Raw genomic sequence first — 22,243 nt, 5'->3', positions numbered from 1 at the left:
CCTTTTGCTTGGAGGAGATTTCAACTCAGTAGTGGACGTAGACACTGACCGCTCACATCCACCCCTTCCCGATTCTCCGGTTTGTCGCACGGCTAAGGGTCGTAAGGATTGGCAGACCCACTGGGGTCTGACGGATATCTGGAGGGCGCATCACCCCACTTCTAGGGAATATTCATACTTCTCGAGCCTACATGAGTTGCATGTCAGACTGGATGGATTTCTTGGCTCGCCCGAACTGGTTTCGGCAGCGGTCCGATCTGAGTACCTGTCCAGGACCATTTCAGACCATAACCCCCTCCTGCTGGACCTTCGCTGGCTCCCCGGGGCGCCGGCGGTGCCCACCTGGAAGTTACGACCCGAGATTCTTGAGGACAGTGTTTTCAGGGCGGACCTGGGGGATAAGGTATCGGAATATTTTGCGTCCAACAGCGGCACCGCGAGTACAAGAGCGTTAGAGTGGGACGCTTTTAAGGTAGTGGTGAGGGGTTACTGCATCTCTAAAAAGGTGGGCATGAGGCGAGTTATCCTAGCTGACTTAGACGCAGCGGACCGGAAACTCCGCGAGCTGGAAGTTCGCCGCCCCGGGTGCCCGGAATTACAGGTACACACGGCGGGGGCGAGGGAGAAGGTGGCGGCGGAGGTCGAACGGCTTCGCTGTTTTGACTACAAGGCCTACACGGTCCGGTCCATCGCGGAGGGGGACAGATCGAGCGCGTTGTTGGCATGGCTGGCCAACCCTACGCGTCAGTCCTCATTGACGACAAGTATGCGTAAGGCGGACGGAACCGAGGTATACACCCAACCGGAGATTCTCAGCTGCTTCCGGCATTATTACGAAAGTTTATACCGCAGTCGCTCCGCCCGAGACCCTGACCGGCTCGATAATTATCTGCGCCCACTGGAGCTCCAAACAGTGGAGCGCGAAGTGGCGAAAGCCCTGGGGTCCGACATAGAATTGGGGGAGATCCGCGGTGCCATTAAACGGATGGCGAGAAATAAGACCCCGGGCCTGGACGGCCTGCCCGTGGAGTTTTATGCAGCTTATGCTGACCTCCTGGCCCCTAGGTTATTGGTGGTCTACAGAGAGGCGAAGAGGCTGGGGCGGCTCCCGAGCTCGATGTGTGAGGCGTTGGTGGTTCCTCTCCTCAAACCAGGAAGGGACTCGTCAGACCCGGGGTCTTACCGTCCCTTATCGATGCTGACGGTGGACTATAAGATACTGAGCAGTATCTTGGCCTCGAGGCTGCTGGGACACATGAGTTCCCTGGTGCATGAGGACCAAGCAGGTTTTATCCCAAGGCGTAACACGACTATGAACATTCGCAGGTTGTTCCGTTTGCTGGGGGAACCGTTTGTGGATGCCCCGTCCCCGGTTGTCTTATCGGTGGACCTAGAGAAGGCTTTTGATAGCCTGGAGTGGGACTACCTTTGCACGGTGCTGCGGAGATTCGGCCTCGGAGAGGGCTTCATCAGATGGACCGCGGTTCTCTATGCCTCTGCATCGGCCAGGGTCCGGGCGGGACCACTGATTTCCTCGCAATATCCGGTAGAACGAGGCACGAGGCAGGGGTGTTCGTTGTCCCCACTTCTCTTTGCACTGGCGGTGGAACCTCTCGCGCTGCATCTTCGATCGGGAGCCCACTATATGGGCCTGTGGACGCCTTCGGGCCCGCACTACGTTTCGCTGTATGCAGACGATCTGTTGCTCTTCCTAGAGGACCCCCTCGACGCTTTACATGGAGCGGCGACGGCGCTCACGGAGTTTGGGGAGGTTTCGGGCCTCCGGGTGAATTGGTCCAAGACCTGTCTTTTCCCGGTTCGTAAGGGTGCCCCCGCCCCTACTCCAAGTAGGGAGATTAGATGGGAGCCCGACTGCTTTAAGTACCTGGGGGTATTCGTCTATCACGACCCATCCGACCTCCTAGATGGGAACATTGCCCGCAGCACTCGAGCACTTCGAGGCTGCATGGACTTCTGGGCCACGCTGCCGCTCTCGGTGGCGGGACGGATCGCTCTGCTTAAAATGGTGGCGCTTCCCAGGCTCTTATATTATTTCCGGACACTACCGATCTGTGTCCCACCGGCCACGTTTCGACTATTACGATCTATGGTGGTCGGATTCCTCTGGGGCTCGGGCCGCCGTCGGGTGGCCCTCAAGACCCTGATGAGGCCGAAGGATGAGGGGGGGCTTGCGGTGCCGGACTTCGAAAAGTATTATCTGGCGGCGCAGCTCCAGACCTTCACCCAGGCGATCGCCCGGGAATTTCGAGGCCCGGAAGACAGACGGGGGACGGGCATGGCCAGGCATGTTCTCTCCTTCATAGTGCTGCGGCAACGTTTGGCCCTGCGGGATTTGTCGTTGGAGGAGCGGACCGTCCGCCTATGTTGGAATCGGGCTCACGCCCGAGGCCATCTGAGAACACCATATGCGCCCGAAATACCTTTGGGGATGCTGACGGCCCTCCCCCATGGAGGCGATTGGTCGCGATTGGCGGCCTGGGAGGACGCTGGCTTACAGCTGGTTGGGGATCTGTATGAGGACGGGGCGCTCTTGCACTTCCAGGATCTTATCGACCGCTTGGAGATCCCCCGTGGTGACTTTCTGTTGCACTCGGCCATTGTTCGAGCGATCCAGGCGCACTGGAAGAGCGGGCAGGAGGAACCCACCTTATCTCCGGTGTGCCAATACGTGATGATGTCTGCGGGCACGGTGAAGGCGGTCACTTGCCTTTACGGCAGATTGATCAACGAGGGGTTGGCTCCTCTCACTACTTTGAGAAACCGCTGGGAGGAGGACATTGGCAGGGAGATCCCGGAGACGACCTGGTCCCAGTTGGTGCGGCGAGCCTGGAAGGGCACACGCCACGCCCGTTTTCAGCTGGTCCACTATTACGTTCTCCATAGAGCATATCTGACCCCAGTGAAAATTAAACGATATTTTGCCACGAATTCGGCGGATTGCCCTAGGTGCCCGGCTCAGGAGGCGGACCTCCTCCACATGTTATGGGCCTGCCCGGGATTATCATCCTACTGGGTGGAAGTGGGGAAGACCCTGGAGGAGGTGAGGGGGAGATCCTTATCATTTGATGCGGCGGTGGGACTCCTACACTGGTTCCCTCATACCCCTAAGAATAAAATCTCCAGCAAATTTATCGACCTAGGGCTCCTTCTTGCTAAGCGAGAGGTGACCAGGAACTGGAAGGCACGAGTGGGTCCGACAGGAAGTCGATGGCACAGCGAGCTCTTGAAGTGGGCGGCGGGGGAGAGCACCCTGAGATACCAACTGGCTGGGAGGCAGCGTAATGAGAAGGCGCAGGAGGCAGCGTTGGAGTGGGAAATGTTAGTGCAGGCCCTCAGGGATTATTGCGCCCCCAGCGACTCTGAAGGTGAAGAAGCGACTCGCCCCGAGTCCCATTAAAACGTTTGCACTATTATTCCTGTTGCTTTCCCCGTGGGTCCCATAGTAGATCCTGTTGCGGTTGTTCTCAGGCGCTGATGGCGGGGTTGGGTGGGATTTACTTTGGTTAGTAGTATTTTGAGGGTGGGGGGTTTTTCTTTTGGGTTTATAGGCTTGTTTGGAAAAGCAGATGACGGACAGTGGATCATCCGGACCAGCTCTGACATCCTTCTGAGCCCCCATTGAATTTCGCCGCCCGACCCCAGGGTTGTGGGCCGGAAGGCTGTGTACGGAACTTACGGTGCGGGGACAGAGGGTTGTATTTCGCTGATATTGCTTGTGTTATTATGCTGGTCGATTTTGTACCGATTTACTAATTCCTGCAATAAAAATATATTTAAAAAAAAAAAAAAAAAGAGAGGAAGACAGTTCACTTCACTACGTTATTACCCTTCCCTAGGGGAACTGTGTGCATCTTTTTGTTGTATAAATCACCAGTCTAGGACAGTGTTGATAAAATAAATACCAAGTCTGTATTTCAAGTTAGCCTTTTTCTTCAAAAAACGCATTGCAAGTTGTCAAGCCCACCAACATCCTGGTTGGCACTAGCTCATAGTGAAACGAAGAATAAAAGCCATGTGTTGAAGGTTGTGACTATCTGCCAAAATTTGGTCCCTTACTACAGCATAAGCCGGAACCTCCATTTAAGCCGTGCTAGAATAATCAACCAATCTAAAACAATAATGATTCATTCACAGAGGAAAATATCCAAGTGTGCAAGACACGAATGTCTAGAACAATATGGATCCTCTCATCAAATCTTGCCAAGCATAGCAGTCTTAAAGGGCATGGAGTCCCACAAGGCTGTCATTGTCTCTCCTTCAGCTCCAGCAGCATCTAGCCCAGCACATTTCTACAACTGATGTTTTGATGACTTGTTGGCATGCTGGAAAACCGTTACATGCCTATTAACTCCCAACACTATACATTTGGCTTGATGTGACATTTAGTCTCCGTTTTAGGGGAATGTTTATGGAGGAGCTTTTTTCATGGAGGCAGCACCATTTCCAGTCATTCAGCACTGTCGTTCCAGCCTGTTTCTCAAAGGTGAATCCAAAACATGTACCGTTTCTGACAACAAAAATAAGAGGTCCATTTACAGGCCAAGGCGTTCGAACTATGATATTTATGAAGTACAATTTACACCTACATTGCTTCGATTTTAACACTTTGATGAAGGGTGAAGTATGTTTTTTGAAACATTCTCCTTTGTCTTATTTTTAGGTTGGGTAACTACTAATAATGGTCAACATTCTTATGAGACGATTTTTCTGTGTTTCATTGATGTCTATAAACGTTTTCATGTTTTGTCTATTGATGGATTTTTCACTTCAGCTACAATTCTGTTTTTGCTAAATGTTAGTAAGAACATGTGCTGGTTTGGAGTGTTGCTTCCTTTTTTGTTCATGTTCTTTATAAAGCCCTGACCTAGCCCAGCCTGCCTAGACCACAGAGACCCACAAAGCATTGTATTTGGTAAAGAACATATGGACTTTAGTAGGGAAGTTGGCAGTTAAAGCTTTTTGCCAAAAATAAAACTTCTTACTGGCTTGAAAAGCAGTGATGTTTAGGACCCATCCGACCTTAAATATACTTAAGTTTTAATCGAATTTTTTCTGTGAGTATATGAAGTTAGTTTTCAGCTGAACTCTGTAATGAGTGTGAATCTAAATAATAAACTGTGACTCATGTTTTCTTTTTAGCATTATTATTAACAGGTTTTGCTATAATAAATTTTCATGTTACGTGTATTTGTAAAACATACTATCACCTGTGAGGGTATTGTTGCCCTCAGCAGGTATGTGTTCGGAGTCCTGCACAAGGTAGGTTGGTTAATTGAAAATCCCGGTCTTCATCTTCTTGTGGTATTCAATATGAGAGGATGAGATTCTGATGTGGAGTGGAAGGTCGTTCCACGCTTTAGGAGCACTCCCCTGCACCATCACCTCTCCGACATCTCCACTACCCACTCTGCTTTAGAGCATTAAATTCACACTCCCATCCACAAGATCAATACTCCCATTTCTCCCTGTCTACCATCTATCACTAAGGCTATGATCAGGAACCCTTCCAAAGTTGTCTCCCTCGACCGCCATGATTTGGCCTGCTCTCTACACTACAGTGCTCCCCCACCAGGAGCCCCCTAGGAGTCGCTCAGTGACTCTACTCTTGACACTATTAATTCTGAATTGCATCTGATCAGGGCTGACATCCTCAAACTAGTCCACATCACCTTCAACCTGGAACACCAATTGTCTTCACATAGTTCTCACCTCCTAACTAACTACACTCAAACTCCCAATCATCAATCAGTCTCTATCCCCTGCTTACCTAAGGACCATACATCCTAACTGGAAATCCACACCAAGCCATAACTGTTCTTCCCAACCCTATAGACTGGTTCATCATCTATCAAACAACGATATTCTCTCTCTTAGACTTCTATAACTGTCTTTAGACTGACCACACTATATCCTTTACAAAAATCTAGACTATTAGCACTCCTTTACTCAGGACATACTATGCAACATCAAGCTGTTCAGGTAGCTGCCACATGTTTTACCAACCAGAAGTGGCTAAAAAAGATCATTTGGATGTTGTCGGAGCCCGCCCAGAGAACAGTAGTCCAGGCGCTTGTCACCTCAAGACTGGACTACGGAAACATTATTTACCTGGGGACAATCAGGAGTTGACTCGTAGGCTGCAGATAGTTCAGAACTCTGCTGCAAGACTACTTTTCTGGGTTCCCAGAACTCTCTCTGTTTCCGGTCACTTGCAGGACCTGCACTGGTTCAGGGTTGAGAACCGTATTAAGTTCAAAGCCCTGAGCTACCTGTTAAAAATCAAAACCGGTGTTGCCCCTCAGTATCTGCAGTCTCTGGTTAGTCCCTATGTGCCTCCTCGCTGCCTTCGCTCATCCACCCAAGGGAAATTCATTGTGCCTAGAATCAAACTTTCCTGGGTGGGTGGACGATCGTTTGCATACCTCGGTCCCTCCCTTTGGAACTCCCACCCCAACCCAATTTGGAATGAAACGTATGTCCAATCCGCAAATCCTTAAAAGCCTGGCTTTTTAACCAATAATCATTACGCTGTTATTCATTCCTCGATCTTACCGGCGCCGGGAAACCCTTTTTTGGGTAGCTGATGCGCCTTACAAATTAAAATTAATAATAATACCCCAGTACTAAGTATATAAATAAAATGAACCTCAAACACACGCCCACCATTACTCTCAAAGTATCCCTAAAATGCACACTAAGCAGATCAGCTGTGAAACACGTGGCGGACATAGTCGATCTCATACTTGCCCATGACCTGCACATCCTTATGCTCACATGAATCATTAACCATGGACTCACTATTCCCTCCCAGCCATGACCTCATCAGAGGCGACAATGTAGGATGTTGTTGTGATGACCTAGCCTATCTACACAGATCCTTTCAATCTCTGAAACAATCACTCGCTCTTCCCCTGCCCTCATGTGAATACCTAAGGATCAACAAAACCACCAATGGTAATTCAGGATGCTCTCTTCACATGTTCTACCATCCACCTAGCGATAATCATGCGTTCATTGAACAGATCATGGAGATTATCTCCTCTAAAATAGATTAACACAATACCCAGATCTTTTTTGGTGACATCAACATTTATTGGAACCATTCCAGCGACCCTCTTGTGAACAGTTTTAAATCCTTCCTCCAGGACATGAACCTTATCTAAGCCTGCAAACAGCCCTACCCACAACAAAGGGACCACCTTTGACCATATCATTGCTAAAGATAACACTATACAAATAAAAGCCATCCTACCCTGCGACTGGACTGACCATCACTGCATTACCTTCCTTATCTCAGAAAGGGCTACATTGAGAGCCAAACACTGGGTCCTAGACACCTGTAGCATTAACCCACTCACCTTGTCGGCTCCTACTAAAGACATCTTGCTCCTTCCTCCCCTCATGACCTCACTGAACATTACATGGATTCTTTGTTAAAAATCATGGGCACCCTGCACCCTGGCACCCAAATAATTACAGAGCATGTCGACCAAACAAACCAAACCTTGGTTCAATTGTAACCTCAAACAAGCATTGGAAATGCAATAGGTCTCGCATTAGAAAAGTTGTAGTTATTGGTCTTGTAAATGACATATTTTATTTATTTGTTGGTTTTTAAAATTGCTAAATTGATGGCTTTGTCATTTTCAATGCCAATAGTTATAACTTTCGCGAATGTGACACCTATAGCATTTAGAATGCAACATGTTTTGTATTTACGTCACTTAGATGGCAGCTCTGGTCGTTAGGCCACATCTCTAGAGAGCAGGAGAGTGCAGCAGGGGAGAGAAGCACAGCAATGCAATAGGTCTCGCATTAGGAAAGTTTGAGCTATTGGTATTGTAAAGGACACATTTTTTATTTATGTGCTTGTTTTGAAAATAGCGAAATTAATAGCTTTGTTATTTACAATGGCAATAGTTTTATCTTTCGCAAATGTGACACCTATTGTAACACAATATGTGTTGTGAGGGTGAGGGGGTGAGTGAGGGTGAGGGGTTGAGGGTGAGGGGTTGAGGGTGAGTGAGGGTGAGGGGTTGAGGGTGAGTGAGGGTGAGTGAGGGTGAGGGGTTGAGGGTGAGTGAGAGTGAGGGTGAGTGAGGGGTTGAGGGTGAGTGAGGGGTTGAGGGTGAGTGGGGGTTGAGGGTGAGTGAGGGTGAGGGTGAGGGTGAGTGAGGGTGAGTGAGGGTGAGGGCGAGTGAGGGTGAGTGAGGGTGAGTGAGGGTGAGGGTGAGAGTGAGGGTGAGTGAGGGTGAGGGTGAGAGTGAGGGTGAGGGTGAGTGAGGGTGAGGGTGAGTGAGGGTGAGGGGTTGAGGGTGTGAGGGTGAGGGGTTGAGGGTGAGGGTGAGTGAGGGTGAGTGAGGGTGAGTGAGGGTGAGTGAGGGGTTGAGGGTGAGGGGTTGAGGGTGAGTGAGGGTGAGGGGTTGAGGATGAGTGAGGGTGAGGGTGAGGGGTTGAGGGTGAGTGTGAGGGGTTGAGGGTGAGTGAGGGTGAGGGTGAGGGGTTGAGGGTGAGTGAGGGTGAGGGTGAGAGGGTGAGGGTGAGTGAGGGTGAGGGTGAGAGGGTGAGGGGTTGAGGGTGAGTGAGGGGTTGAGGGTGAGGGGTTGAGGGTGAGTGAGGGTGAGGGGTTGAGGGTGAGTGAGGGTGAGGGGTGTGAGGGTGAGTGAGGGTGAGGGGTTGAGGGTGAGTGAGGGTGAGGGGTTGAGGGTGAGTGAGGGTGAGGGGTTGAGGGTGAGTGAGGGTGAGGGGTTGAGGGTGAGTGAGGGTGAGGGGTTGAGGGTGAGTGAGGGTGAGGGGTTGAGGGTGAGTGAGAGTGAGGGTGAGTGAGAGTGAGGGTGAGTGAGGGGTTGAGGGTGAGTGAGGTTGAGGGTGAGTGAGGGTGAGGGGTTGAGGGTGAGTGAGGGTGAGGGTGAGTGAGGGTGAGGGTGAGTGAGGGTGAGGGTGAGTGAGGGTGAATGAGGGTGGGTGAGGGTGAATGAGGGTGAGTGAGGGTGAGGGGTTGAGAGTGAGTGAGGGTGAGCGAGGGTGAGGGTGAGGGTGAGCGAGGGTGAGTGAGGGTGAGTGTGATGGGAGATGTATATGGGCATATAACGAGAAAGCGAAAGTGAAAGAACAGGTGATGTGGAGGACTCAGAGGTAATCAGAACGGGGCCGAACGCAGAGGAGATGGCTTCGAGCTCCAGTACACCACCCTGGCAGCAGGTGTAAGGTGGCTGAAGCAGACAATGCGCATCTTGACGACGGAGAAATCCCATTTCAAAAAGCATCCAGGGCCCTGCATTATAGCTTTGGGCTTTGCTGACAATCACTGATCAGGAAGTCCTTTGCTAACTGGTAACGACCTCTGCGACTGGACGCAGCCTGTGGTGGGCATTGTGTAGATTTTTTTTTTTTTTATTGCTGAAGAGCACAAAAATAAAGAGTTTATTCCAAAAACACTAATACTAAAAAAAATTTTTTTAACGTGGCATGGAATTAATATACCTTATACAACAGTTGTTAACCTTGCTGCATAATAATAATATATTCTGGTGTGTGTGTCGCGAGCGAGTATCACACAGAGTGCTTGCCCGTGTGAGTGTCACTTTACAAAATTAAGGGAAAAAAATGCAGGAAATGGTGTGTGTGTCACCGATAAGTAAAGACACAAAGCACTGTGAGCCTGCAGCAATGAAGGTTTTTGTAGTTAATACTGCCGTATGGAAAAATTAAAACAGACGTGTGCGTGTCACCGATCCATAACATGCTGAGAATAATGATAGGTAGGAGCGTATAGCTCTGGAAAAGGAAGACAGAGTGTGTCACCGATCCGCAAAACACAGAGGACAGTGATAGTAGGAGAGCAAAGCTCTGTAAACAAGAGACGCAGTGGCACTCAGCAATAAGGAACTTTCTGTCACCAGGGCAGGCAAGAGATCGGGACCAACCAGACACAGGGCAGTCCAACAAATTATCCAGCACACTCAATCAGGATCCCAGATTCAGCAATGAAGCACAGCCAAGGGACGGCGACTGCAGGTCAGGCAAGAGACCGGGACCAACTAGACTGGAAATGAAAGGAAACAAGACGGAGGGCATTGCTGTGGGGAGGGGGTGGAGGAGAAATGCACAAGGCGGGCAGGGGAGGGGGCGGAGCGGGGAGAGCGGCATGTGGGTGTGAAGAAGCCGGGGCCTTTGAAGTGAAGCTAAGCTTCACTTCAAAAGGTGTCGGAGGAATGCGGCTGAGGGAACAGACGGCGATTTGGTGATGTGCACGCGCATTTTAGGTCAATGCGCAAGCGCATTGACCTAAAAGCCACGGGCACAGCACCAAATCGCCGCAGTTAGGTAAACTTTGTTTAAAGCCCTATAGTCTCGCTCTGCTCAATGTGCATGCGCATTGACAGGCGAGACCTAAAAAGGAACTCCTCAGACTCTCAGAAAGAGCATGGCAATATACTCCCTCCCTGTCCAACCTCGGACTGCTGCGACAAAGACGAAGTGCCTACAACAGGCACATTAAGAACTCCAAAGCCTCTTTTTTCCAAAATCAACTAGACGCAGCAACAAATCGAACAAAAAAATCTGTTTGAAATGATCAAACACCAGTCAAAGCACATAAGCGATACCCCTCCCTCTTACAAAACAGTATCTAACACAAGACAGCGTTTTCTTTGCTGAGAAAACTAGGTTTATTACCATTGATATCCAAAAGTCTATGAAGCCCCATCCAAACCCTCCCTACGGGAGGCAACCCAGAAGGGAGCCTTGGATGAGTGAGGAATCGAATATTGCGATCCATTAAGCGAGTTGGAGGAGGATAGATCGCGGAACAATTTGGAGGGAAGGGGGTCATTGAAGTGGTCAGAGGATTTCAGACAAGTCAATAGCTTCAGGGTGTCATTTTCGCCACTGGGGTTAAAACTAGACCAGGTGGCCTTATTTTTGGTTGAGCGTAGTAGGAGACTCGGTTGTCCTTCCCGTTTTGGGGGTAATATAGATCACCTATTTTAATTCCCCCACATTTTGGGTCAAGATAGCGAGCAGTTTATCCTACTAATATGTGTGTAAGATAATACAATTTTTACTGCAGTTTCCTCTAGGATACTTAATTTGGTAACTGAGTCTAGAGAATTCAGTTGCAGAATTTAGTCATGATGTCAAATGAGCTCTTGAGTATTGTATGACGAAGCTATAATATCTTGAAATGAAAATTATTTTGCTTAATGCCAGAGTCTTGTATCTTTCTTTCAGTTTATATTTTTTTTGTTTTCACCTCCACGCCTTCCAAATTCTCTTTTGGTCCTTCTAAAAGTTGTATTGGTTTAATACCTCGTTCCCCCTTCTGAATGTTTTTCGATTCATAATATTCTGTCTCACTGGATAAATAAATTAAATCGATAAGGAGGACTAGGCATTAGGTTAGTTGAATAATCTTAGTAGTAAAGACCAGGCAAATTAGCATCGCTGATAATTGGGAGACCATGTAAACTACTGCAGCCAACAAAAAAACAGCTTCACATTTGTTCTCCCACAAAGACCTTTCTCAACCACAAAAGTGTCTTTAACTTCATTAGTTGAATGTTCAGGTTTGGGCTGACTATGGGCTGGATGTTGAGGGTAATTGTACAATGTATTCCTAGTAGCAGGTTTTTCCATTCATGTATTTCCACCTTTCAGATAGCTTTAAAACACATACAAACAGGATTTCCATCAATTTGAAATTGATACTATTTTCGTTCTAGATTTGACTCATTACAGCTAAAAATATTACATCTACAGATAAAACATTTCTCACATGATGCAACTTAATACTCCTTGTCCTTACATTGCTATTTTTTAGATTTTCAAAGGCCATGTGGGTTGTTTGTAAACCGATTAAAGTTGTGTTTATGGATATGTGCTTTCCAGTAATTAAAAAAAAAAATGTCAGTCTCCTATTGTTGAGTATTGCGATCAGGGTATATTTTAGATTGACAGACTTAAATGAACTTATTATTAAATTGACTGATTCATTTTGTGATTTGTGTTAGTTTAAGGGCTGATCTGATGATGTGTTTTGAAAATATAATCTTTAATGGTAATGTCTGCTTTCCAGTTTGCAGTTTGTCATCTGGGAAATTTGGCACACTGCTGAGTGGATCCTGGGACACTACTGCAAAGGTGTGGCTGAATGATAAATGCATGATGACTTTACAGGTAGGAGGACACATATAACATTTTATTGCAGTCTTTTTTGTCGTTTTCCGGGTAGTAAGATCCCTCTTTGACTGCTTTCTTTCCATGTAGGGACACAGTGCTGCTGTATGGGCAGTGAAGATTTTACCAGAGCAGGGTCTGATGTTGACTGGATCAGCCGATCGAACAATCAAACTTTGGAAGGCTGGGAAATGTGAAAGAACTTACAGTGGTGAGTATTTCTCTGCTTCAAAATAAGGATATCAATGTCTGTTGTGGTAACATCGTTTCGATCATCTAGGTGACCGAAACTAAATGTTCTTTAAAGTAGTTGTGGCATATCGGTGTTGTCTGGAAACATTGAGTTTTCTGATAGCTGGAGTGTTGTGCAGTGTAATATTTTACCCTTCGTTCATACACAGAACATGAGTTGCAAACATTTAGGAAATGTTATATCTACGGAGTAGAGCTCTTTTTTATGTTAATCCTGTTGCTTATTTTGTGACAGATGCTTTGGTTGGCCCGTCATAGTTTGAAAAGTAAGCCTACGTTGTCTTCAGGAAGTGTACTGTGACACCAAAGGAGAAATATATCTACTTGAAAACTTAGTTCCCCATATCAGTATCCTTGTGTTCATATGAGAACATCCTCACCTATGTGTAAGATCCTGAGATATATTGTGGGCAAAAATTCCAATACTCGATTATAAAAAACACATCCATTGAAAGCTGCATTTCTTTTAACAGTGGCATTTAATTTGTAGCACTCATACATATGCTTCGAGTTTTAATGCCTGTTATATGTATAAAGCCATTTGTTTGAATACACCCCTCTTTGAAATAGAATAAAACAAAAAGCAGGAAACTGAAAATGAACATCATCCTTGAATGTGGATATTTTGACCTGTTCTATTTTCCTAAAATGAACAACACTTAACTAAATAGCCTGATTTAGGTGAGATCTAAATGTAACTTTTGGAACAAAGTAATTTCTCATGGATACCTTGTTTTAAAGATTAATTTGTGGCACATTGCAAAGGTATATAGAAACTCACCTTTTAGCTGATGTTATAGCTTCTTGGGGAAAAATACCTTGCAGGGGTCCTAAAGATGGAGGCCTTTCAGTTTGAACTGGCCTATACTCCACTTTATATTTTTGAGGAGGGGTATTGGCTTTCCTGACGCAAAAGAATTTCATTTGATCATGGAAACGTTCAGCTACTGAGAAGAACAAATGCGATGAGTAGTGGTAGTATCCAAATTAACGTTTTTATAGAACAAAATTGAAGGCCATCTTAGCAAACTATTGAAAATTAATCACCTTCTGTTCCTAACATGTCCTTGGTTCATTGTGGTTCTGCAGATCTCAAATACAGACTCGGTTACTTTGAAATATGTATGTGATCTCAAAGAGGAAGCTTTGACTCTTGTGGGGTGTCCGTAGAATCAGTAGACAGTTTCATATGGCCATCCTGAAGAATTTCTGTAATGAAAGACTGGGGTATAGGGTCTTAACTGACATCCTGCACAGATACCTTCTGTGTGCATCTTGTAACAGGAATATTGAAGGTCTTGGTGTGATTAATGACCTTGCCAGTTCAGGGCTGTAAGGCTTGTCTTTGTTCTGTGCTGTTTCCACTTGATTAGTACTTTAGCAGGTTAGAAATTGACAGAAAGTCATGCAAGTATGTGCTAGTCCAATCTATCCGAAGAAGTGTCGGAGTTTGAATGTATGAGCTTGAATGTGAAATCTTGGCATTTTGTGCTTTTTTTGCGGTACGAAAAAGATAGAATTTGATATACTCCAAAATGTACTAGATGTTCTCAAACACTTCCTCATTGAGATGCCTCCTTTTCACTTCCAAGAGATTTCTATTGACTTGACACCCTCGGTGTTCTGAAAGCCCAGCAGTTCAATTGCTGTGACCTGCTGAATGCTTAGCAATTGCCCTTTTTGGAGCCCCCATAAAAAAAATTCTGAATGTTGTCCTTCCCTTTGTTTTCAGATCCTACTTTAAGGAATTGTCTGTTTATTGAGACGATATACTATCCAGCACAAAAGCATGCTGTAATCTTTTCGGCTTCTGTTGTGTACTTTCGGACCCTAACGTACCATGATGTCCGTGTCCATGATCTCTGTCTCTCTCTAGCATCATGTGTGACACATAGAGGGACCCAACCACCAGCTCCCAGCCCAAAAAAACCAGCAGCAAATTTTGCAGTGATCCCGCAGGGCTCCTGTAGGATTGCAGCAGAAGAAATTAAATTGGCGTCCGGGAATGCATTCTTCAATTATAAGCCTTGGGGAGCCGCTCCTAATACCCCCCCCCCCCTGCCGAAATGGGGTCACATTTCATAAGGGAATGGGACGGGCGACCCTACACCCCAAGCTATTTAGGTCCACCTCTGGGGCGAAATGTGTACAGAAGGCGAGAGGGGGCAGAGCTTTCAAAGGCCTGAGGGAGCCACCCCAGGGCCAAAACTTACAAGGGAGGGGGTCACACAGCCCTCCCTCCCTCAGCCATTGATGGTCCTGGAAGACCCCATCCCCCAGGCCGGCTCACCTACTGTGTCCTGAGGAGCCCATTCCCTGGACACAGTAGCTTCCCTGCCTGCACTGGCATGGGCAGGGAAACTTGTGTTTGCTACAGCCTGGTGGGAGCATTTTCAAAACTCCAGCCCTGGCTGGAGCATTTTCAAAACTCCCTGCCAACACAGTCTGCTTGCAGCGGGCGGGAGCTTTAACAATGCTCCTGCCAGCTGGGAGCAGACGTTTGATCTTTTTCCCAGCCATCTCTGATGAAGGCAGGAAAACAGATCAAGATATTGCTCCCACCCGGAGGGAACAGCATAAATAGCTGCTTCCTGCGGGCCAGAGCAGTGCTGGCTCCAGCAGCATGTGGGTAGTGCCACAAGGGCCCTGGGGCTCCTCCAGAGGCCCCCACTTAGTGTATGGTGGGTGCTTTGGGTCACCATCAGGCTATATTAGACATAGGCCCCGGGAGAAGGGATCCTCTGGGCCTGAATAGACTCAGGGAGGGGGGCTGCTTGGCCCCCTCCCATTTAAAAGTCAAAAAAGCTGTAAGCTCTGCCACTTCCACATTAGCAGTATGCAACAGTGTTCCTGCCATTTCCCAGGATAGTGTGTTTTCTCTACAGCTGCTTGTTGAAAAGCGATCTGAGATCCTTAATTGGAGGTGAATACATGTCTGACTTATTGTCTGATTTAATGGAGCACAGTCTCTTCTGTAGTGACTGTCCAAGTGAGTTTTTTTTCTTGTCATCTCCTGGTCTGAGAGCAGAGCCATTGGTTCTCCCTTTTAATAGATGCAGAGTATGCATAACTGCAAAATCACCTACAAGCGCCTCTCGTTTAGTCCCGCTCCTTCCAGGTTGGTAGTAAGCAATGGTGCTGGCTCCGGGTAGGCCACAGGGCCCTGCAGACAAACTAATCCCCCAATCCCCCCCGATGCGCACGGCCAAAGGCAGTGCACAGCGGGGAGGTTGGGTTTACATACATCGGGGAGGTTGGGTTTACATATGGTAATAAAATATTACTTTACGCTACAAATCCAAGTTGTTCACTGAAGAACCAAAGGTTTAAATAACATTATAGTTAGGTGTAATAAAAACTGTTAAAAAAAAATATACATTTTTTTTAAACACTTGTAAATTCACTGAAAAACCGAATGCTATAGTTGGGGAATATGTATGTGACAAGTTTAACATGTTCAACCTAAAAAAGACAGAAATGCAAATTCACCAGTTATAGTTAGCAAAGCTAACTAGAACTTGTGCCCCCGCCACACATTTCCTAGCACTTCACATATTACATGACACACTAAATACTGACATGAGTATTGGTTACTATGGTTACCCAACTTTATTCACCCTTTTTCACTGTTTATATGTTACTTTAAACTTCTGTAGGTTTAGAGCTTGGTGGTATCTTGATGTGAATCATTCTAGGCCACTTTGATGAATGTATTCACAGAAGCACATCTTTTTTTCTAGTTTTATTTTCTTGTGTAGAAATTTGCCATAAAATATAATCATAGTAGTTTGTTTTGGTTATGTGGTGTGACCATTGTTTTATATACTTGCATATACTGCTGACTACTTAATTCTCTCCTACTATGATAAACCTTCTGAAGCGATTTAAGGTTACCTTTTATTGTTCCTTTTGTAACATGCCCTCCGCAAAGCAGTGCTTTTTGCTGACTTTGTGTTAAGATGTGTGTGTTAAGGGTCCCTGGTGACTCATTGTACCTTCTACACTTTTGAAACTGCTAAATACTTGGTATTGTTTCACGGTGGCGCATGGTTTCCAAAGCTACCAATGGAAAGAGGCTACATGTGTTTAAGAATCTTAAATTACAGTTGAAAGTAGGAATGTTTATCTTCACACCTGATCTTGTGTCTCTGAACCTCATTTTTTTATTTTTTTAAATTTTGATTTATGGGTAACAATTTTTTTTCTATTAAGAGAATGCTTGAGTCTTGATTTTTAGACTGTGATTTTACCAACGGTCACATTGGATTACCTAGCAAAGTGTTTTGCGTGATAACTGTTTTACCATTTTGGAGGCTGCTTGATATGTATGAGGAGGTAATCTAGCTTGACTGCGCAGAAGTCGTCCTTTTAAGAAAGCATACATTATACAGTGATCCTACCTTTGTCATGGACAATGTCCTGTTTATCTTCAAAGGTGGAGCTTGTGCCTTACGTTAGTAACGTTAAAATGCATCAAATTATGCTCAACATTTTTTTTATTTTCTTCTTTTGTATTTGTTCATAAATAAAGGACATGAGGATTGTGTGAGAGGACTTGCAACTATTAGTGAAACTGAATTCCTTTCCTGCTCCAACGATGCCAGTGTGCGAAGGTGGTTGATATCTGGCGAGTGTCTTCAAGTCTCCTATGGACATACTAATTATATTTACAGCATTGCAATTTTCCCATCATCTCAAGGTGCGGCAGTTAAGTGTGGAATATCATTTTCAAGTAATTTTTATCCTAATATTGTCAGGACTGTACTTCATGCATGTACTTAAAAAAAAAAGAATTATTAGGAGTTTTGCACTTTAAAATTTTTCAAATCTTAGGACATGAGCTATGAATTACTGTTGTGGAATTCCTTTTAAATAAATCGATCAGGGTTTATAAAGTGCGACTACTCACCTGTGAGGGTCTCGAGGGGGCGGGGGGGGGGGGGTTAGAAGTGTTGGCTGCTGGTCCTTTATAAAGAAAGGCAGACTTGGAACTCATAAATAGTTAATGCAGGGAATGCTTTAAAGCTTAAATAAAAACTGGTTGGAGGACAGAAAAAATGTGGGATTGTGCAGTACATCACCCGTATTTCGTTTTGGCAGTTAGAAAGCCGATTCCATGTTTTGTTGATAAGCTATGTGCTTCAGATAAGTACTTTTAAACAGAGGACAGCTGGGTAACACTTCTAATTGAACAGGTTCTCAGCCTGTTAATGCTTTTACCACTTCCTTCTATGTAAATTGCGCTGCAAGGGAAGCAACATGTTTTTATCTACTTATTAGTGAGCTTGGGTGGGCTAAGATTGTGGATATGTTTACACGTACCAGTACCCAAAATATGCATTTTTGAGCAATTATCATGTTGGGTCAAAAGCGCATTCACTTCAAACTGGTTATTACAAGGTGAAATCCTCCACATGCTCCTCAGCCTTCATTCATAACAATTGTAGCTGGGTTTACTTTTTCCATTATTATGTATTAAATATGATAATAAATGACTAAACAACAAGCTGCTGTTGGGTTTCTGTGAAGGAAGCAAGAGACCTACTTCAAATTCTGTTAAGTACATACGGGAATTAGTAATTAGTTTGATAACATTCCAGGTTTTATGTCATGGCAACGTTTATTACTGATTCAAGTTAAATACATTTTTCTTCAGTACATCCTATGTGCTACAGATGGCAAGTACTTTACCATTTTCAACCTTTTTCTTAGCATCTTAATAATATCTTAATGCACAAATATCTCACGGAGTAAACATGTGGAGACACAGTAAGAAATATGTTTGCGTCTACATGATACCCATTTGACTCCCCTCGTAAAATGCTTTCCTAGCATAATGAATGTATTTTTGACAACGTGTGAGCAAGCATGCATGTTGTTCTATGTAGAATCTTCTGTGGTTGGCCCCGTCTAGGTTCCCCATTTTTCTCTGGGTTTTCCTTGCCCTACCTGGTCTTTTGTTCTGTGGGTTCTTGCTCCTAGAGGTAGCCTTCCCCTTGGAGCAAATCAACAACTAAATATTTCTCAAGAAATAGATACCTAAATTCACATTGGCTCCCTCCTCTGCCCAACTTGTCTCCCAGTCCACCTGAAAACCAGTCTTATCCCGTATCTACTTTCTTATGCACCGACCTGTCTCACACCCTCTTGCCCCTCCCGCTATCATTCCAATCCCTCATTTTCTAACACATGCTTCTCCTGTGATTTTTGTATATCCAAAAGTCCTTACCCAAGCCTAACCCCTAGCTCACACACATGCCTATTCTGCCACTGTTGCATTCGTATTAAGTCCATTTCACTTTCCATATTATCGGCCCATACTGTGCTCATGGGTGTGGATTTTATTAAAATGTGCATTTGCCCACGGGACAGGTTGCTTCATAAATCTGCTTGTAGAAAATTTACTGGCCCTTTTGTGCCACGTAGTGTTGCGACAAATTATGGTTATCTCATTCCGTAAGAGCTGATAGACTTTCTGATTATTTCAGGGCTCATACTACGCATACTGAATACTAGCAATTCATGTATTTTGCCACCATTCTGCAGATCTACATACTGGGGCTGAAGGTACCAGTAAGCGATAGTTTCAGGGTTGGAATGACATTTGAGTGTATGCAAACCTACTAATGTGCATGTTTTAGGGGGTTCCATCAGCTCTTTTCTGATCTTTTACCATAGTGAGAACTTTTGGAGACTTACTCCTGACAAGGACAGAAGTAAAACTTCTTCCAGGGTTGGGGAAAAAAGGGGTTGGAGGTTTAGTGAACTCGTAAATGCTTAGCAGATTTTCACATGAGCAAATTCTACACATACAAAGTTTCATGTGCTAAAATACAGTTCACAAGTGAGGTACCATTTTAATTAGGAGACCTGGGAGAAAGTTGTGTCGGCCTCATGACCCAACAACTTTCCCACACAGAAATGTTAGGAAAATGTGATTTATTTAGCTAAAGTTGAGGTTTGCAGGGGATTCTGGGAAAAAAAACATTGTTGGATCCATGCAAGTCACACCTCCCTGGACTATCCCTAATGTCTGGGTTTGGTAGGTTTCATAGATGGTCACTGATCCAGACACCAAAATGCAGGTGCCTCCATTGCAAAAACCGGTTGTTTAGTCATAAAGAAAGGTGGCACCGTGTTTTTTGGTCCTGAACTCGGGCTGTAGATCCCCCAATGCTTTCTTACCCAGGATCCCCTGAAAACCTAACATTTAGCTAAAAAGTCCCATTTTCCCTTGCATTTCTATGTGGTAATGTTGTGAGATCACTGCACCAGCACACATTTCCCACAACCCCGCGTTCCCCTTAGTCTTGCGATAAAAATTATATCTCGCTTGAGTGGGTGCCCAGAGCAGTGTCAGCCTAAAACGTATGAAAAAAAGCCTGCCCTTCTGGACCCCCTTTGGTTCCCCCCTCAGTTTTTCATATTATAAGATTTTAGGTTCTCTGCTTTGGGCATCATTGAGATCATTTTTTATCAGGAGACAGAGGGAAATGCTAGGTGTTGGGAAACTTGAGCCATCTCAGTGATCAACATATTTTCCACACTGAAATGTGAGGAAAGTGTGACTTGTCAGCTAAATTTGAGGTTTGCAGTGGATTCTGGGTGATAAAATTCTGGAGTATCCACACAAGCCACACCACCAGCTAAGCGCCATCCATGCACACCACTAGCCAAGCACAACAGCAACTAAGCACCATCCAAGCACACCGCCAGTCACGCACCATCCAAGCACATCACCAGACAAGCAACAGTCTACGCACTCCGCCAGCCAAGTGACAGTCCACGAACACTGCCAGACCTGTGCCATCCATGTAGACCGCTAGCCAAGATACAGTCCACACACTGCCAGCAAAATGCAGGTTCACTAACAGCCAGCCAAACGCCAGTAAACCCAGATTGTCAGCCAAACTCCAGTTCACACACATGCACACTTTTTCTAGGGTCTAGTGATTTTCTGCCACACCTGCAGTTCGGGGCCACTCCCTGACATGCCCATGAACATATTTTCGAGGCGTATAAGCTGCAGATCTTACACTGTGCATTAGATCGCCACCTGGTGTTGGGCTCGGACGATTGCATGTTGTTGTCGTTTTGGAAGAAGTCTTTTGTAGTCACGAGATAGGTGACTCCTCCCTTGGACGATAGTGCGCATGGGCATCGGCTCCATCCTTAGATAGTTTTTTTCCGCCACTGGGTTCGTATGAAACTTTTCCGCTCCGGTTCGAAGTCTACTTTTCAAGTACTTCGACGTGTAAAAACGTATTCAAACTTAACCAAACTACTTTCGATATCGACAAACGTCGTCTCGACTCCATCAGCTCCATTCCGGTCGTCGACTCGGGCCGTTGGGCCTATCCACGGCATGAGACCATCACGAGGTCTGTAACCCGTGCTTATTGCCAGAAGACGACGAATCCAGCTGTACAGCCTGCGCGTCCTTTCGATCCAAGAAGACCATTCGTGATCGGAAGGCCCGTCGACACGACATGCAGAGATCGGCTCCGGAACAGGTGGATATCTTCGACGAAGAAGTTCCGCTCATTCCCAAAGAAGATTCAGACGATCTCCAAATCGTATCCGAGGTGACGACTCCGATGACTCCATACCATCGGGTCACCGCGTGAGTACTACTGCCCCTGCCCATACCCACCACCCAAATCGAAGGCAAAGGTCAACACTCCGCCTCCGGGGCCCAGTCGCGACCAAAAAACACTTCAAAAGCCCTGCCATCAAGCCCGGCTCCGAAGAAAATACTCAAGCCTTCCGGTAGCTCCTTACCGAGCAAGCCGCACGTGCCGATTCCACCAGCTCCCTCGGCACCGAAAGAAGTTCCGGCTCCGAAACCGTCGACTTCTAAAGACAAAACTATGAAGCCAGCATCTGAAGCCTCAAGGCCGACGAGACCAGCTTCCACTCCGAAGCCAATATCTTCAGTACCGAAACCTACAAGGCCTGATTCCGATGCGCTCAAGCCCTCGAAACAGCCTATGACTCCGAAAACAACACCTTGGGTGCCGACATCTACGCCAAAGGACACAGTAACAACTCCTAAGACTAAAGACAAGCAGCAACCACGCCCAGAACCGAAAAAATCGGCGCCGGCAAAGGTTCCGCAAGCAGAAGACCTTTTCCAACCTGATCCTTTACAAAAGAAGATCTACATTGACCCAAAGACAGGTCATGTATCCACTACACCACAAAGGAAGAGGAAATAAGACACAGCACCTACACCTGCAGTGCCTGTCAAGAAGGACTATGCCACATCTCCTATGCACCCTTTTTCTCCTATCCTTCCTTCTCCTTCATCTCCTGTTCTTCTTTAACATTTCTCCTCAAAATTCTCCTGAAAACTCTCCTCCATATTCTTCACCACATACACCTCCAAATGATGATGAGTATGAGTATAGCATAGGGGGAGGGGTAGACCCATATGAGCCTTTTCTCTACCCTGTTGATGATCCAGATTGGGAGTACCCAAACCCACAAAATGTGCCAGATATTCCTGACCCACATTCATATCCATCAAAACCTTCTCCCCCACAAGACAATATTGGTTTTGGGCACTTGCTGAATAGGGCTGCCATTTATCATGGGGTCACCATGCATTCAGAAGAGGCAGAGGAAGACTTTTTATTGGATACGTTTGAACAATCACAAAGGTCTGTTCAAATTCTTCCTATGATTAAAGGGGTCATCAAACATGCTCCAGAAGTATTTAAAGATCCTGTACGTGCTAGGATTCTAAACCCTAGAATTGAGAGAGTACAGGCCTGCTCCTGGGGATCCTGTC

General features: G+C 46.0%; 1 protein-coding gene across 1 annotated transcript in view; it reads left to right on the top strand.

Moving 5' to 3' along the window:
* Positions 1-22,243, top strand: part of PLAA (phospholipase A2 activating protein) — a 192,908-nt gene that overhangs the window by 33,878 nt on the left and 136,787 nt on the right. Inside the window, exons 3-5 of the mRNA XM_078676710.1 lie at positions 12,098-12,198; positions 12,289-12,409; positions 16,982-17,149. Coding sequence (XP_078532836.1) covers positions 12,098-12,198; positions 12,289-12,409; positions 16,982-17,149 — 390 coding nt within the window. The remainder of the gene's footprint in view (positions 1-12,097; positions 12,199-12,288; positions 12,410-16,981; positions 17,150-22,243) is intronic.

The sequence above is a fragment of the Lissotriton helveticus genome, chromosome 2_1, assembly GCF_964261635.1.
Source record: "Lissotriton helveticus chromosome 2_1, aLisHel1.1, whole genome shotgun sequence".
Taxonomy (NCBI): domain Eukaryota; kingdom Metazoa; phylum Chordata; class Amphibia; order Caudata; family Salamandridae; genus Lissotriton; species Lissotriton helveticus.
The sequence above is the reverse complement of the archived record's forward strand: the minus strand, read 5'-3'. Positions and strand labels throughout refer to the sequence as shown.